At 45.1% G+C, this 15,997-nt stretch overlaps 2 protein-coding genes and 1 pseudogene across 2 annotated transcripts in view; all 3 read right to left on the bottom strand.

Annotated features, from left to right (window-relative positions):
* LOC118380070 (protein FAM13A) overlaps nt 1-8,868 on the bottom strand; it is an 82,618-nt gene extending 73,750 nt beyond the window's left edge. The window contains 1 exon segment of the mRNA XM_052464806.1: nt 8,609-8,868. Coding sequence (XP_052320766.1) covers nt 8,609-8,635 — 27 coding nt within the window. The 5' untranslated portion in view covers nt 8,636-8,868.
* A 265-nt stretch (nt 8,869-9,133) lies between these two features.
* Nucleotides 9,134-15,770, bottom strand: LOC127907972 (chymotrypsin-like elastase family member 2A). Its single transcript, XM_052464804.1, has 7 exons — nt 15,751-15,770; nt 15,187-15,299; nt 14,961-15,055; nt 14,634-14,727; nt 14,243-14,438; nt 10,975-11,135; nt 9,134-10,173 (listed from the first exon to the last, which is right to left on the bottom strand). The coding sequence occupies exons 2-7, from the start codon at nt 15,286-15,288 to the stop codon at nt 9,982-9,984; spliced, it is 840 nt and encodes a 279-aa protein (XP_052320764.1). The 5' UTR covers nt 15,289-15,299; nt 15,751-15,770; the 3' UTR covers nt 9,134-9,981.
* Nucleotides 15,523-15,997, bottom strand: part of LOC118373766 (ovochymase-like) — a 39,595-nt pseudogene continuing 39,120 nt past the window's right edge.

Below are 15,997 nucleotides of genomic sequence, written 5' to 3'. Positions count from 1 at the left end.
TAAAGGCATTATTTTCCTGTGTTTTATTCAGTGCCTTCAGAAAGCATTCATACCCCTCCATGTTATATTCAGGCTGTGACAAAACACAATGTGGAATAAGTCAAGGAGTGTGAATACTTTCTGAAGGCACTATATGTACTATGTTGTGCACACGTTCCTTAAAAAAATACTTAATCTATGAATTAATTAGTTGTGTACACATTTTAAAACAGTTTGGGGAACTTTAATGTCAATATAAATGGAACTGAAACTCAAGCATGCAAGAGATAGTAATAACAGGTACATGTTGTTATCAGTGGCTATACATTGGTTATACAGTGGTTATACAGTGGCTATACAGTGGCTATACAGTGGCTATACAGTGGTTATACCGTGGCTATACATTGGTTATACAGTGGCTATACAGTGGCTATACAGTGGTTATACCGTGGCTATACATTGGTTATACAGTGGCTATACATTGGTTATACAGTGGTTATACATTGGTTATACAGTGGTTATACAGTGGCTATACAGTGGCTATACAGTGGCTATACAGTGGTTATACAGTGGCTATACATTGGTTATACAGTGGCTATACAGTGGTTATACAGTGGCTATACAGTGGTTATACAGTGGTTATACGTGGCTATACATGTGGTTATATACAGTGGCTATACAGTGGTTATACAGTGGTTATACAGTGGCTATACATTTATACAGTGGCTTATACAGTGGCTATACAGTGGTTACAGTGGCTATACATTGGTTATACAGTGGCTATACAGTATACAGTGGCTATACAGTGGTTATACAGTGGCTATACAGTGGTTATACAGTGGCTATACAGTGGTTATACCGTGGCTATACATTGGTTATACAGTGGCTATACATTATACAGTGGCTATACAGTTATACAGTGGCTATACATGGTTATACAGTGGTTATACAGTGGCTATACAGTGGTTATACATTGGCTATACATTGGCTATACAGTGGTTATACAGTGGTTATACATGGCTATACAGTGGCTATAAGGTGTAGTGGTTTATACACTGATTCAAACATACGTCTATAATCTCAGCCGGGCTATTTGGGACCCATCTCCCAGATGGTGCTCAGAGGGTTACGGAGAGGGAGCTGTACCATGACAGATGCCTTAGCATTAGGACCCCATGTACATACACACACCTTTGCGATCCCTTTGGGGTCCGGAGATGACACACACACACACACACACACACACACACACACACACACACACACACACACACACACACACACACACACACACACACACACACACACACATCAGATTACTGATACACACACACACACACACACACACACACACACACACACACACACACACACACACACACACACACACACACACACACACACACACACACACACACACACACACACACACCATGGCATTGACATTGGCACGCACAGCTCTAAGGGTTCACAGTTTGATTGGAGCAAGGTGATAGCAGATAGGAGGACTGTATAATAACTATGTCTCCCAGTTTGACATTTGAATAATGAAGTTACCCTTTCATCTTGACGGTGTGGTTACACCTCACCTAGCGATGCCTTCCGAGGGAGTAGGAATGTATTACGGGATTATTCTGTAATTGGTTACATATTTTGACGTTCTTGTCACCTACAAGGGAGGGTGAACATTTTTGGGAATAAATGTAATTAATTTGAAATGAACACAGAGTTTTTATATTGAGCTGTTTTATAAAGTGAATAATGTAATAGTAATGCGTTAGAAACTATAAAAGATTAAAGGAATTTCATTCAACATTAACATTAAACTGCTAGACTGTGGACATATCATTGCCAATTTCATCAACGTTTACAGGGAAACATTAGCAAAGCTAAGATTTGTTCTATAAAGCAGCGGTTCCCAAACTGTGTGGAGAGGGCAGGGGTGACGCCCCCCCCCCACCCCACAAAAAACAACAACATGTGAATGTAATTATTATTATTAATTTTTTTAAAGGAACTCGGCTTTAAATTTACTCTTGAAAGTTGTAATAGTAGAACACACAAAGTGCCATTTCTAAATTGGGTCGTACATCATCAGTTCCTCTCGTCATGTCAGTCACTGCAGACCTTAGAGTCCTATGTATAAATGTCCAGATCAACTAGCCCATGTCAGCTAACGTTTTTAATTTAGGTTTTTAACCTATAGATTTTATTGTAATTTCTTTGTCACTCAAATATCACATGAATACTCAGTAGACATGGTAAAATGTATAGAATTGCAGGACATAAGCTTTAAACCTGCAAAATGACCTCCACCAAGAGGAGTATGAACAGTTGTGTCATGAACAGTGCTTGTACCCATTGAAATAGACGTGGTGCAAACACGGGGGGCGTAGGATGTTACCCAATGCTGGAAGGGGAGCCTGAGTGAAAAAGTGTGGGAACCCCTTGTATAGAGGATTAAATAGTCAGACTTGGAATATTTCCAGTATGTCTCCAGTACGAGTAGACCTCCGGAATTTCTCAAGAATGTCTCCAGTATGTCTCCAGTACGAGTAGACCTCCAGAATTTCTCAAGAATGTCTCCAGAATGTCTCCAGTAGATCTCCAGTACGTCTCAACTCATGTCGGTAGCCATGAAATACTTTGAAAGGCTGGTCAGGCCTCACATCAACACCATCATCCCAGAAACCCTAGACCCCTCCAATTTGCCTACCGCTCAACAGATCCACAGGTAACGCAATCTCAATCACACTCCACACTGCCCTCTCACACCTGGACAAAAGGAACACCTATGTGGGAATGCTGTTCATTGACTACAGCTCAGCGTTCAACACCATAGAGCCCACAAAGCTCATCACTAAGCTAAGTATCCTGGGACTAAACACCTCCCTTTGCAACTGGATCCTGGACTTCCTGATGGGCCGCCCCAGGTGGTGAGGGTAGGCAACAAAACATCTACCACGTTGATCCTCAACACAGGGGCCCCTCAGGGGTACGTGCTCAGTCCCCTCCTATACTCCCTGTTCACCTACGACTGTGTGGCCAAGCACAACTCCAACACCATCCTTAAGTTTGCTGACGATACCACGGTGGTAGGCCTGATCACCAACAACGATGAGACAGCCTATAGGGAGGAGATCAGAGACCTGGCAGTGTGGTGCCATGACAACAACCTTTCCCTTAACATGAGCAAGACAAAGGAGATTGCTGTGGGCTACAGGAAAAGGCCGGCCGAACACGCCCCCATTCACATCAACAGGGCTGTAGTGGAGCGCACCAGGAGACTATCATAGAAATAGACGTGGTGCGTGCACAGGGGGGCGTGGGATGTTACCCAATGCTGGAAATGGGGCCTGAGTGAAAACGTTTGGGAACCCCTGGTATAGAGGATTATCCAGACTTGGAATATCTCCAGTATGTCTCCGGTACGTCTCCGGTATATCTCTATACGTTGGCTACAGCTGTAGTAGTATTTCAGTAGTGCTCCTGCGCAGGTGTTTAAGAGCTAAGCCCTGTCTGAGCTACTCTGCCTGTCAGTAACACAAGCCGTTGCAAGCAGATGTCCCCTAAATCTGCACACACACACACACACACACACACACACACACACACACACACACACACACACACACACACACACACACACACACACACACACACACACACACACACACACACACACACACACACACACACACACACACACACACACACACGCACGCCACACACACATGCACACATATAAACACACACTGGTGACTCACTGAGACAGTGACCTAGAGTAAGGGATAAGTGTACTACTCACTCAGCTTATAAAGTGGCACAATCAAATAAAACTCTTTAACCTTTCTCTCTCTCCCCCTTCTCTGTCTCTGTCCATCTCTCCCTCCCTCTCCTCTATATCTTTCTCTTCCTCCCTCTCTATCCCCCTTCTCTCTCTCTCTCTCTCTCTCTCTCTCTCTCTCTCTCTCTCTCTCTCTCTCTCTCTCTCTCTCTCTCTCTCTCTCTCTCTCTCTCTCTCTCTCTCTCTCTCTCTCTCTCTCTCTCTCTCTCTCTCTCTCTCTCTCTCTCTCTCTCTCCCCTCTCTCTGTCAATTCAAGAGGCTTTATTGGCACGGGAAACAAATGTTTACATTACCAAAGCAAGTGAACTGGATAAATAAAAGTGAAATAAACAATAAAAAAATGAACAGTAAATATTACACACACGTTTCAAAATAATAAAGACATTTCAAATGTCATATTATGTCTATATACAGTGTTGTAACAATGTGAAAATAGTTAAATGTCACGACTTCTGCCGAAGTCGATGCCTCTCCTTGTTCGGGCGGTGCTCGGCGGTCGACGTCACCAGTCTTCTAGCCATCATTGATCTATGTTTAATTTTCTATTGGTTTTGTCTTGTCTTCTTACACACCTGGTTCCAATCCCATTCATTATATGTTGTGTATTTAACCCTCTGTTTCCCCTCATGTCCTTGTCAGGGATTGTTTGTTGTTATGTTCATGGTTTATGGATTGGTGTGTGACGGGTTCTTGTACCCACATTTATTTCATTATGGACTTTGGTTTTGGAGTTTGTGTTTTAAGTTATAAAAATACTCCATTTATACTGCATTTGATTCTCCTGCGCCTGACTTCCCTGCCACCTACATACACGACGTGATAAAGTACAAAAGGGAAAATAAATAAACATAAATATGGGTTCTATTTACAACGGTGTTTGTTCTTCACTGGTTGCCCTTTCTTGTGGCAACAGGTCACAAATATTGCTGCTGTGATTGTACACTGTGGTATTTCACCCAATATATATGAGAGTTTATCAAAATTGTTTTCTAAATCTTTGTGGGTCTGTGTAATCTGGGGGAAATAAACTCAACAAAAAAAATGTCCTCTCACTGTCAAATGCTTTTATTTTCAGCAAACTTAACATGTGTAAATATTTATTATTTATTTGTGTAAATAACACAAGATTCAACAACTGAGACATAAACTGAACAAGTTCCACAGACATGTGACTAACAGAAATTAATAACGTGTCCCTGAACAAAAGTAACAGTCAGTATCTGGTGTGGCCACCAGCTGCATTAATTACTCCAGTGCATCTCCTCCTCATGGACTGCACCAGATTTGCCAGTTCTTGCTGTGAGATGTTACCCCACTCTTCCACAAAGGCACCTGCAAGTTCCCGGACATTTCTGCTGGGAATGGCCCTAGCCCTCACCCTCCAATCCAACAGGTCCCAGACGTGCACAATGGGATTGAGATCCGGGCTCTTCGCTGGCCATGGCAGAACACTGACATTCCTGTCTTGCAGGAAATCACACACAGAGCGAGCAGTATGGCTGGTGGCATTGTTATACTGGAGGGACATATCAGGATGAGCCTGCAGGAAGGGTACCACACAGCATTAAGATTGCCTGCAATGACAACAAGCTCAGTCCGATGATGCTGTGACACACACCGCACCAGACCATGGCAGAATCTCCAAATCGAACCCGCTCCAGAGTACAGGCCTCGGTGTAACACTCATTCCTTCGACGATACATGCAAATCCGACCATCACCCCTGGTGAGACAAAACCGTGACTCGTCAGTGAAGAGCACTTTTGCCAGTCCTGTCTGGTCCAGCAATGGTGGGTTTGTGCCCATAGGCGACGTTGTTGCTGGTGATGTCTGGTGAGGACCTGCCTTACAACAGGCCTACAAACCCTCAGTCCAGCCCCTCTCAGCCTATTGCGGACGGTCTAAGCAAGGGTGCATTCCTGGTGTAACTCAGGCAGTTGTTGTTGCCATCCTGTACCTGTCCCGCATGTGTGATGTTCAGAAGTACCGATCCTGTGCAGGTGTTGTTACACGTGGTCTGCCACTGCGTGGACGATCAGCTGTCCGTCCTGTCTCCCTGTAGCGCTGTCTTAGGCGTCTCACAGTACGGACATTGCAATTTTTTGCCCTGTCCACATCTGCAGTCCTCATGCCTCCTTGCAGCATGCCTAAAGCACGTTCACGCAGATGAGCAGGGACCCTGGGCATCTTTCTTTTTGTGTTTTTCAGAGTCAGTAGAAAGGCCTCTTTAGTGTCCTACGTTTTCATAACTGTGACCATAATTGCCTACCGTCTGTAAGCTGTTAGTGTCTTAACAAACGTTCCACAGGTGCATGTTCATTAATTGTTTATGGTTCATTGAACAAGCATGGGAAACTGTGTTTAAACCCTTTACAATGAAGATCTGTGAAGTTATTTGGATTTTTACAAATTATCTTTGAAAGACAGGGTCCTGAAAAAGGGACATTTCTTTTTTTGCTGAGTTTGTGTCTCTAATATGGTCATACATTTGGCAGCTCAGTTTCCAACACGTTTTGTGGGCAGTGTGCACATAGCCTGTCTTCTCTTGAGAGCCAGGTCTGCCTACGGTGACTTTCTCAATAGCAAGGCTATGCTCACTGAGTCTGTACAGTCAAAGCTTTCCTTAATTTTGTGTCAGTCTCAGTGGTCAAGTATTCTGCCACTGTGTACTCTCTGTTTAGGGACAAATAGCATTCTAGTTTGCTCTGGTTTTTGTTAATTCTTTCTAATGTGTCAAGTAATTCTCTTTTTGTTTTCTCCTGATATGGTTGGGTCTAATTGTGTTGCTGTCCTGGGGCTCTGTGGGGTCTGTTTGTGAACAGAGCCCCAGGACCAGCTTGCTTAGGGGACTCTTCTCCAGGTTCATCTCTCTGTAGGTGATGGCTTTGTTATGGAAGGTTTGGGAATCGCTTCCTTTTAGGTGGGTGTAGAATTTAACGCCTCTCTCTCTCTCTCTCTCTCACACACACCAACTTTACTTACTTATCAGTGTAATGCTTTTAATGATTCTTGTTAACTACTATAATCTTTCAACTACATAGTACATACACATGAAAGGAAATGCATGCTAATACCTAATGGCCTCTAGCTTGCTACTCTATTGTTGACTCGACCATTATATTGTGATTAACCTTTTAACCCCTTATCCCCTCTCCTGTCATCATCCCTCTCTCCTCCCCCAGAGGACCAGAGGGACATTATCGAATTACTGCTACAACCTCGACGCTGTAAAATAATGGCTTCCTATAAACACCTGGAGGGCCGTGACAGTACAGATGAAGGATGATAATTTGATCACCTGCAGGAAATTTAAAACGTGTCGTGAATTTGATGTTTTAAAAGGTTTCTGAAGTTTGTAATTTGCACCCCGAAATTTCAGACTTGACCTTCCCTTACAAAAAAGGCATCAACCCCTGGAATGTCCATGAATTATAATCTACATAATAATTCACATTTCCTGATGCTGGATAATTATTTTCCAGCTGTAGCAAACTGGCTCAAATTAAGGTCCTACATTTGTAGCAACTGTTGAGTGTTGAAGAGTGTAGTCCATACACTCTTCAACTACTTGTGAAGACTTGCGAAAGCATACTTCTTTTGAAGTCCACCATTACTCCTAAGTGTCTAGATGGGATGCGAGAGCCTATTCTCATTTACACAGCTTTTTGCGAATAAAACAATTGTATGTTGATTTTAGACCACACAGAAGTTTGGCCGCCTCCTTAACTGACTTACAGAGGGGGATAGCATGCCCTAGCATGCTTCCTCTTGTTCCCTCCCCCTCTGTCTCTCCCAATGTGGGTGACTGTAGAAGCAACTGGTATGGCAGCACCACAGGAAAAACAGTCCTAGCAGTAACAACTGCTGCTCAACTAGAAGTCTGTAGTAGTGTCTAGCTCGTATCACAGACTTCATACTATGGGGTAGTTGTTGTCCTTATAAGGCAAGTAATCCTGAGAATATAGAGGGAATGGACTCGGGTTTACTCATAATATTCCTCAAATGTTCCTTGTGCGAGATGGATATTTTTTAAAGAGTTCGTCATAACGGCTTTCATTACAGACTCCCTTTTAAAAGTCACTGGATCATTGCTAAGGAACATGGACTCAGATAGAGTTAGTTAGCATAAAGGTAGCACTGTTCTAGTCATGCTGCCATGATGCCATTCTCTACTGGGTTTATGTGTTGTAGCCCATTAGGGAAGTCTGACTCAGAATTACGTGATGTGGAGTAAGAGTTACCAGGGAGAGAAAAGCTTGGTCTACCTACTGAACACACAGTGCTGGAGAACGTTCTTCACCTTCAGTAAACACTTCTTGTCTCTGTTACTCTGATGCGTGTTTGTGTTCAGTAACCTAAATGAAGTTATTTTGAAAGTGGAGGGAGATGTAGAGAGAGAGGACAGTGTTTCAGTGCCAGGAAGAAACAGACTGCAGAACTGTGACAGCTAGAAGACATTTAAAAAAAGACTCTCTCTGTGCCCAGACCGATGTAAAAGCCAACTCTCGCTGTCACACACACACACACACACACACACACACACACACACACACACACACACACACACACACACACACACACACACACACACACACACACACACACACACACACACACACACACACACACACACACACACACACACAAAAGAGTGTGCTGCCTATGGCTGAGTGAACTGTAAGAGTGTCCCGTTATACATCCATAAAGCGCCTTGCCACTGAGATAGAAGCCCCTGTTCCTGCCAGCCGGGTCGGCTGAGGAAAAAGGCTTTGTAGCTACTTACACAGATGGTGAGCGCTCCTGCCCCCATTCTCTCAGGGAAATGCCTGCAGTCTGCAGAAAAGAAGGATGAAGAAAAATGACTATCCTCCCTCCTTCTTCTCCCTGTCTTCACTCCTGTCCCGGATACACACCGCCTAAACCTTGCCCAAAGCTGGCAAACCCTTTCACCCAGACTAGTGCCATCCAAAAGTCCCCAATAAACAGCAAAAATAATCCAAGGTAGAGTGTGGAACAATGGGTAAAGACTCCAGTCTACACAGGAGATTCCTTGTTTTACAACCCCCTGTTCTGAAACACAGATTAGTGGCTGGCTGTCTCCTCCTGGGCTGAAATCTGAGCCCCGCGCTCTCATTGGCTGAGCGGATGGGTCATGTGACTAAAGGAATATTTTGAAGAGTCTGCCTGTAGGATTTGGCTGAGTCAGAAGGGAGAATGGATGACAGTATACTAAGGCTGGGGAGGAAAGGGGGATTTTATAATCCTTGTGAGGTAATATGTCGAATCACATGACTGTTCCAGAAGTGGGAAAATATGCAAAATAAGGATTTTATTCAAAGATCCAGAATGGAAGCAATTGCAATATGAATCATGATCACATTACTTACAATATTTCTACGTGGTGAGAATAGGAGTTTGATATGCAGACATTATGCGAAAAGTATTCACTCAATCATCTGTACTGGTATACACAGTATAATCCTAATGTCCATAAGGTACTGTGGTGCAGCAGTGTATTAGACCTCCCTACTGGAGTGGCAGGTAGCCTGGCGGGAAGAGCATTGGGCCAGGTTTGAAACCCCGAGCCGACTAGGTGAAATACTGTATCAGCCGATGTGCCCATAAGCAAGGCACTTAACCCTAATTGCTCCTATAAATCACACTGGGTAAGAGCGTCTGCTAAATGACTGAAATATATGGGGCCTGCAGTGTATAAATACTGTAGTGTTAAACCTTAATGAGTGTAGACGGTAGGATCAATCTGCCCTAACAGGATTGGATCATTTCCCACCTACCTAATAGATCATGTTATGCGTCAGGTTAAACTAATCTGATCCTAGATCTGTGGTTAGGTTCCAACTCCAACCCACACTATCCAACCTGACAAAACAGTTTTGAGATGAGTCATTATAATCTGATCCTAGATCTGTGGTTAGGTTCCAACTCCAACCCACACTATCCAACCTGACAAAACAGTTTTGAGATGAGTCATTATAATCTGATCCTAGATCTGTGGTTAGGTTCCAACTCCAACCCACACTATCCAACCTGACAAAACAGTTTTGAGATGAGTCATTATAATCTGATCCTAGATCTGTGGTTAGGTAGCAACTAAATCAACATCCCCCAACAGTTCTGAGATCAGTGATTTTCGCTTTAGTTTAGCGACTTCTCATAGATGAACCTCTTCATGTTATCATCGATCCAGTCGTTGAAGGAGGACACTCTGGTGAACACAGAGGGTTTCTTGTCCTTGATACAGCCGAAGGCGCCAAAGCTGACGATGCCGTGGACCTCCCAAGGGTCTGAGACTGAGGGTTGGCAGGCGAAGGGTCCACCTGAGTCACCCTGCAGAGGAGGAGAGGAGAGAGGATGAGGAGAGGAGCGAGGGATGAGGAGAAAGGAGAGTGAACATTTTAATGTAATTATAGATGACAACTAAAATATTAACAGGATTGAACCAGCAACTGTCCCAAAAGAGTTGGATTACTTTTATCGACAGTCTGGCAAAGAACATAATCGCTAGTGAATTATTTTCAGATTCACATTCACATCATAGGATAGGAAGCACACGTACTCAACGTACTCAGGCTACTAAGGCTATACGGTAACAAAACACACTACAGAGGGACAGAACAACACAGAGAGTAGCACAAGAGCTGCTGGGTAAAATACATAGCAGCACGTGGAGGTCAAAGACTCACACTGCTGTCATTCATATGGACCTCATTATGACAGACAACCATGTAGTTCCTATGCTCTTTGTCCTCTGTCCCACCACAACAACAAACTAATTAAACCATTATCAAGGCTGTCTGATCACAAACAAATGCTATGTGCTGTGTTACATAATGCATTCCAATCAGGAGAAACCACCGGACTGTATTATCATTGTGTAATATAATAACAAGCCACTTGGTCTCGGTAGAAGCCAAGGTTACAACCAGCCAACCCCCATATCCTACCGTGACCTACCCCAAAACTAAGCACTAAAGCTGGTTAGTTGGGTTGAACAACCAGGCCTTCTCCCAACCTCTCCTAGCGCAAAACGAGCCACTCTCTGGATAATAGGTTGTACCACCAGGCTCTCTCGGTTCCTCCCCTTGCCCAAAACGAGGCACTGTAGCTGGGTAGGGGTCCGTAGTCTACCTGGCAGGCTGACTTGAGCTCGTCTGGAGACTCGTATCCGGCACAGATCATAGAGGGTCTCAGGGTGTCCCACCAGTAGGCTGGCTTACTGCAGGTGGCAAAGGGGACGATGGGCAGGGCTGCCTGGTTCAACTTCTTAGATACAACAGGGAAGAGGCTACCTAGAGAGAGAAAGATGGGAGGAAGGGGGAGGGCCGGCAAGTAAGGGGAGTGGCTAGACAGGCATGCCCATGTAATGTTCCCCATGCAAATGTCTATAATGACCATTACAACTGCTGTCTAATTCAACATGGACATGATTACATGGTCGCCATGCTAGCTAGCTTCTTAGTTTGCAAGCCTCACTATCCTCATTGAACCAGTTGTAAATAGCCTTAACATGTATCTCTATACATGACTGATGTATGGATATCCAGTATGTCTACTAGCTATGTTATAGTCCTATACTAGAGTAATCACTGAGAGTCAATGGGAACTCAGACAGATACAACAGAACAGAAGATGTTAGAGTCAGATATAGCATTGTGTGTGTCGCTGCCTTGTCACTGTGTGAGGGGTTGAGTGCTTTCTTTGTCTCTCTCTGGGGTCATCTGCTGCAGTGCTGAGTTGATTCAGACTCTATACGTGGTGTCAATAGTGTGCTGAGTTGATTCAGACTATATGTGGTGTCATTCAACTGAGACTGCTCTTCTCTGTATCACGGAGGCGCTCCGCACTGCTAAAGCTAACTCTCTCTCCTCTGCTCTCATCCTTCTAGACCTATCGGCTGCCTTCGATACTGTGAACCATCAGATCCTCCTCTCCACCCTCTCCGAGTTGGGCATCTCCGGCGCGGCCCACGCTTGGATTGCGTCCTACCTGACAGGTCGCTCCTACCAGGTGGCGTGGCGAGAATCTGTCTCCTCACCACGCGCTCTCACCACTGGTGTCCCCCAGGGCTCTGTTCTAGGCCCTCTCTTATTCTCGCTATACACCAAGTCACTTGGCTCTGTCATAACCTCACATGGTCTCTCCTATCATTGCTATGCAGACGACACACAATTAATCTTCTCCTTTCCCCCTTCTGATGACCAGGTGGCGAATCGCATCTCTGCATATCTGGCAGACATATCAGTGTGGATGACGGATCACCACCTCAAGCTGAACCTCAGCAAGACGGAGCTCCTCTTCCTCCCGGGAAGGACTGCCCGTTCCATGATCTCGCCATCACGGTTGACAACTCCATTGTGTCCTCCTCCCAGAGCGCTAAGAACCTTGGCGTGATCCTGGACAACACCCTGACGTTCTCAACTAACATCAAGGCGGTGTCCCGTTCCTGTAGGTTCATGCTCTACAACATCCGCAGAGTACGACCCTGCCTCACTCAGGAAGCGGCGCAGGTCCTAATCCAGGCACTTGTCATCTCCCGTCTTGATTACTGCAACTCGCTGTTGGCTGGGCTCCCTGCCTGTGCCATTAAACCCCTACAACTCATCCAGAACGCCGCAGCCCGTCTGGTGTTCAACCTTCCCAAGTTCTCTCACGTCACCCCGCTCCTCCGCTCTCTCCACTGGCTTCCAGTTGAAGCTCGCATCCGCTACAAGACCATGGTGCTTGCCTACGGAGCTGTGAGGGGAACGGCACCTCAGTACCTCCAGGCTCTGATCAGGCCCTACACCCAAACAAGGGCACTGCGTTCATCCACCTCTGGCCTGCTCGCCTCCCTACCACTGAGGAAGTACAGTTCCCGCTCAGCCCAGTCAAAACTGTTCGCTGCTCTGGCCCCCAATGGTGGAACAAACTCCCTCACGACGCCAGGACAGCGGAGTCAATCACCACCTTCCGGAGACACCTGAAACCCCACCTCTTCAAGGAATACCTAGGATAGGGTAAGTAAGGGTAAGTAATCCTTCTCACCCCCTTCTCCCCCCAAAAAAAAAAGGTTTAGATGCAAGTGGCTGTTCCACTGGATGTCATAAGGTGTATGCACCAATTTGTAAGTCGCTCTGGATAAGAGCGTCTGCTAAATGACTTAAATGTAATGTAAATGTAATGCTGTGCTGAGTTGATTCAGACTCTATACGTGGTGTCAATGCTGTGGAGTGCCAACTTTATCAGCCCTGAAAAGAACATGACACACCCAGTCAGCCAACACCAGGCTTTGCATTAATATTGTAGCCTGCTTATAATCCCTCCTAGGCGAGGAAATCTATTAATTGACTAAAGCTCAGCGTTCAACACCATAGTACCCTCAAAGTTTATCACTAAGCTAAGGATCCTGGGCCTAAACACCTCCCTCTGCAACTGGATCCTGGACTTCCTGACAGGCTAAGCTGCCTCCCACCCAGGACCTCTACACCAGGCGGTGTCAGAGGAAGGCCCTAAAAAATGTCATAGACTGTTCTCTCTACCGCATGGCAAGCGGTACCGGAGCGCCAAGGACAAAAAGGCTTCTCAACAGTTTTTATCCCCAAGCCATAAGACTCCTGAACTGGTAATCAAATGCCTACGCGGACTATTTGCATTGTGTGCCCCCCCCAACCCCTCTTCTTACGCTGCTGCTACTCTCTGTTTATCATATATGCATAGTCACTTTAACTATACATTCATGTACATACTACGTCAATTGGGCCGACCAACCAGTGCTCCCGCACATTGGCTAACCGGGCTATCTGCATTGTGTCCCACCCACCACCCGCCAACCCCTCTTTTACGCTACTGCTACTCTCTGTTCATCATATATGCATAGTCACTTTAACCATATCTACATGTACATACTACCTCAATCAGCCTGACTAACCAGTGTCTGTATGTAGCCTCTGTACTTTTATAGCCTCGCTACTGTATACAGCCTGTCTTTTTACTGTTGTTTTATTTCTTTACCTACCGATTGTTCACCTAATACCTTTTTGCACTATTGGTTAGAGCCTGTAAGTAAGCATTTCACCTTTTATATTCAGCGCACGTGACAAATAAACTTTTGATTTTGATTTGATTTGACTTGAATGCCCTGAGCTGGGTGAGATGGGTGAAGCTATCAATGTCAGTTTGAGGAGAGGTTCTTTGGGGCTGCTGATGTTATAGCATCATAAAATAGTTAAATGTTTAGTCACAGCAGAGGTAGGTATTGCTATGCAATATGTGCCGTGTATTTACATGGTGTATTTTTAAATGTGTATTTGAAGTGGTGTGTCATGTATCTGAATTGCAAAAGGGTGTGTGTCTGTATGTGTACCTACGAGTGTGCCTATTGATGAACTACTATTCCTAGAAACCATAAAAAACATACCTTTCTCGTCGCCCCACCCCGTGACGTAGCAGGGTTTCCCAGCAGGCGTCAGGGCGCCGAGCGCCGGCAGACACAAGGGACTAATCTCCCTGGTCATGTTGACTTCAGAGCTGAAATGCACCAGGGCGATGTGGTTAGTGATGTCCGTCTTGTCCTGCTCGTACACGAAGCCCTTGTGCCTGATGATGCCGTCCACCTGGAGTCAAAGAAATCAAATCAAATCAAACTTTATTTCGAAGAAGAAAATAAAAAAACGCCACCTACTTTACAGTAAATCAATAACAATGAAGGAGATAAAAACAATACAGAAAGAGAGACATCATATTACAGTTTATACTTAGATATCACAAGCTTTTATATCTCAATAAATAAACATTCAAATGCTGTTCACCTTGTAGCAGGCCTCATGGGAAGGGAGGTCCCGGGATGAGTTCATGTGGTGTTTACCCAGACACATGCACCAATAGGTGGGGTTACCCAGAGGCCTGGATGGGGTCGGTGGAGAAGGGAATTTTGGTTAAGGTTAGAAAGTTAAAGGGAGTTTCTATTATTACTTGTTACTCACATTTTGGGATTGGATAGAATATTGTGTTAATGTGAGGTGTGTGTGTGTGTGTGTGTGTGTATTGTGTTAATGTGTGTGTGTGTGTGTGTGTGTGTGTGTGTGTGTGTGTGTGTGTGTGTGTGTGTGTGTGTGTGTGTGTGTGTGTGTGCGTACGCCATGAAGCAGTGACCGGCCGTCAGGACCCATTGCTTGTGGATCAGGGAGCCTCCACAGCCATGCATGTAGGGGATGGGATTAAACGGACTGGCCTGAAGACGGAGAGATTCATCAACATACATGATTACACGCACACACATGCATTTAGGCACTAGTTGCAAATAAGTCCTGCACATACGCGGTAGTGCACACACACACACATACACGCTAACCCAGGCCTCACCTGCATGGAGACTTGCCAGGGCCAGGAGTGAGGCACAGCCTCTACCCCGTTGACCACTCTCAAGGTGGCACTACTGGGGGGTACAGCAGGGCTGCCACACATCTCAGGCCAGCCTATAGGAAGAAGAGAGACAGGTCAATATACAGTTAATAAAAAGGTACTCATGAAAGTCTTTTCAAAGTGTCAGTCAGTGGGAAATGTCACCTTGCTGTTGGAAAGGGATAGCCACTTATAACTGAAGTCTGGTTGAGCTGGCAAGGCTCCAATTGATGTACCTAGAGACAATGTCTCTGTAGTAAACATAGCAGTTGTCCAGATGAACTTCTCATGAGAAGGTAGAAGTTGGCCATTTTTATTTAGTTTAATCTGTCAGGGAGTTTTGACAGAGAGTCATGCTGAGACCAAGGTCACTTTTACAGATGAGCCCTGTATAAACATCAATACACACATCAATATTCACATCAATACACGAAAAGCAAAACACAATCATAGAAAAACACATTCTCAGTAAAATGGTATTCAATCTGCATTTGCGACAGATCTAAGGTCAGATATTTTTATTACATGTTAGTTCATGTTTATTCCCCCTAAAGTTCATGTTAGGATTTGCGTCAGGGTAATCTGATCCTCGATCTGTGGTCCCATGGGTTAGCGGGAGGGGGAGGCAGAGTGGGGAACAACTTGGGATCAGTGGTCCAGTAACCACGGAAACCCTTCTCCACATTGGCTTTGTTGCTGAGGAAACGGACCACAGCCGTGTTGCCGACGACAGTAACCTCAGCGGGCGACGCAAAGCCACAGAAGCGATCTG

This window comes from Oncorhynchus keta, chromosome 16, assembly GCF_023373465.1.
Source record: "Oncorhynchus keta strain PuntledgeMale-10-30-2019 chromosome 16, Oket_V2, whole genome shotgun sequence".
Taxonomy (NCBI): Eukaryota; Metazoa; Chordata; class Actinopteri; order Salmoniformes; family Salmonidae; genus Oncorhynchus; species Oncorhynchus keta.
This window is presented reverse-complemented; position numbering and strand designations above follow the sequence as displayed.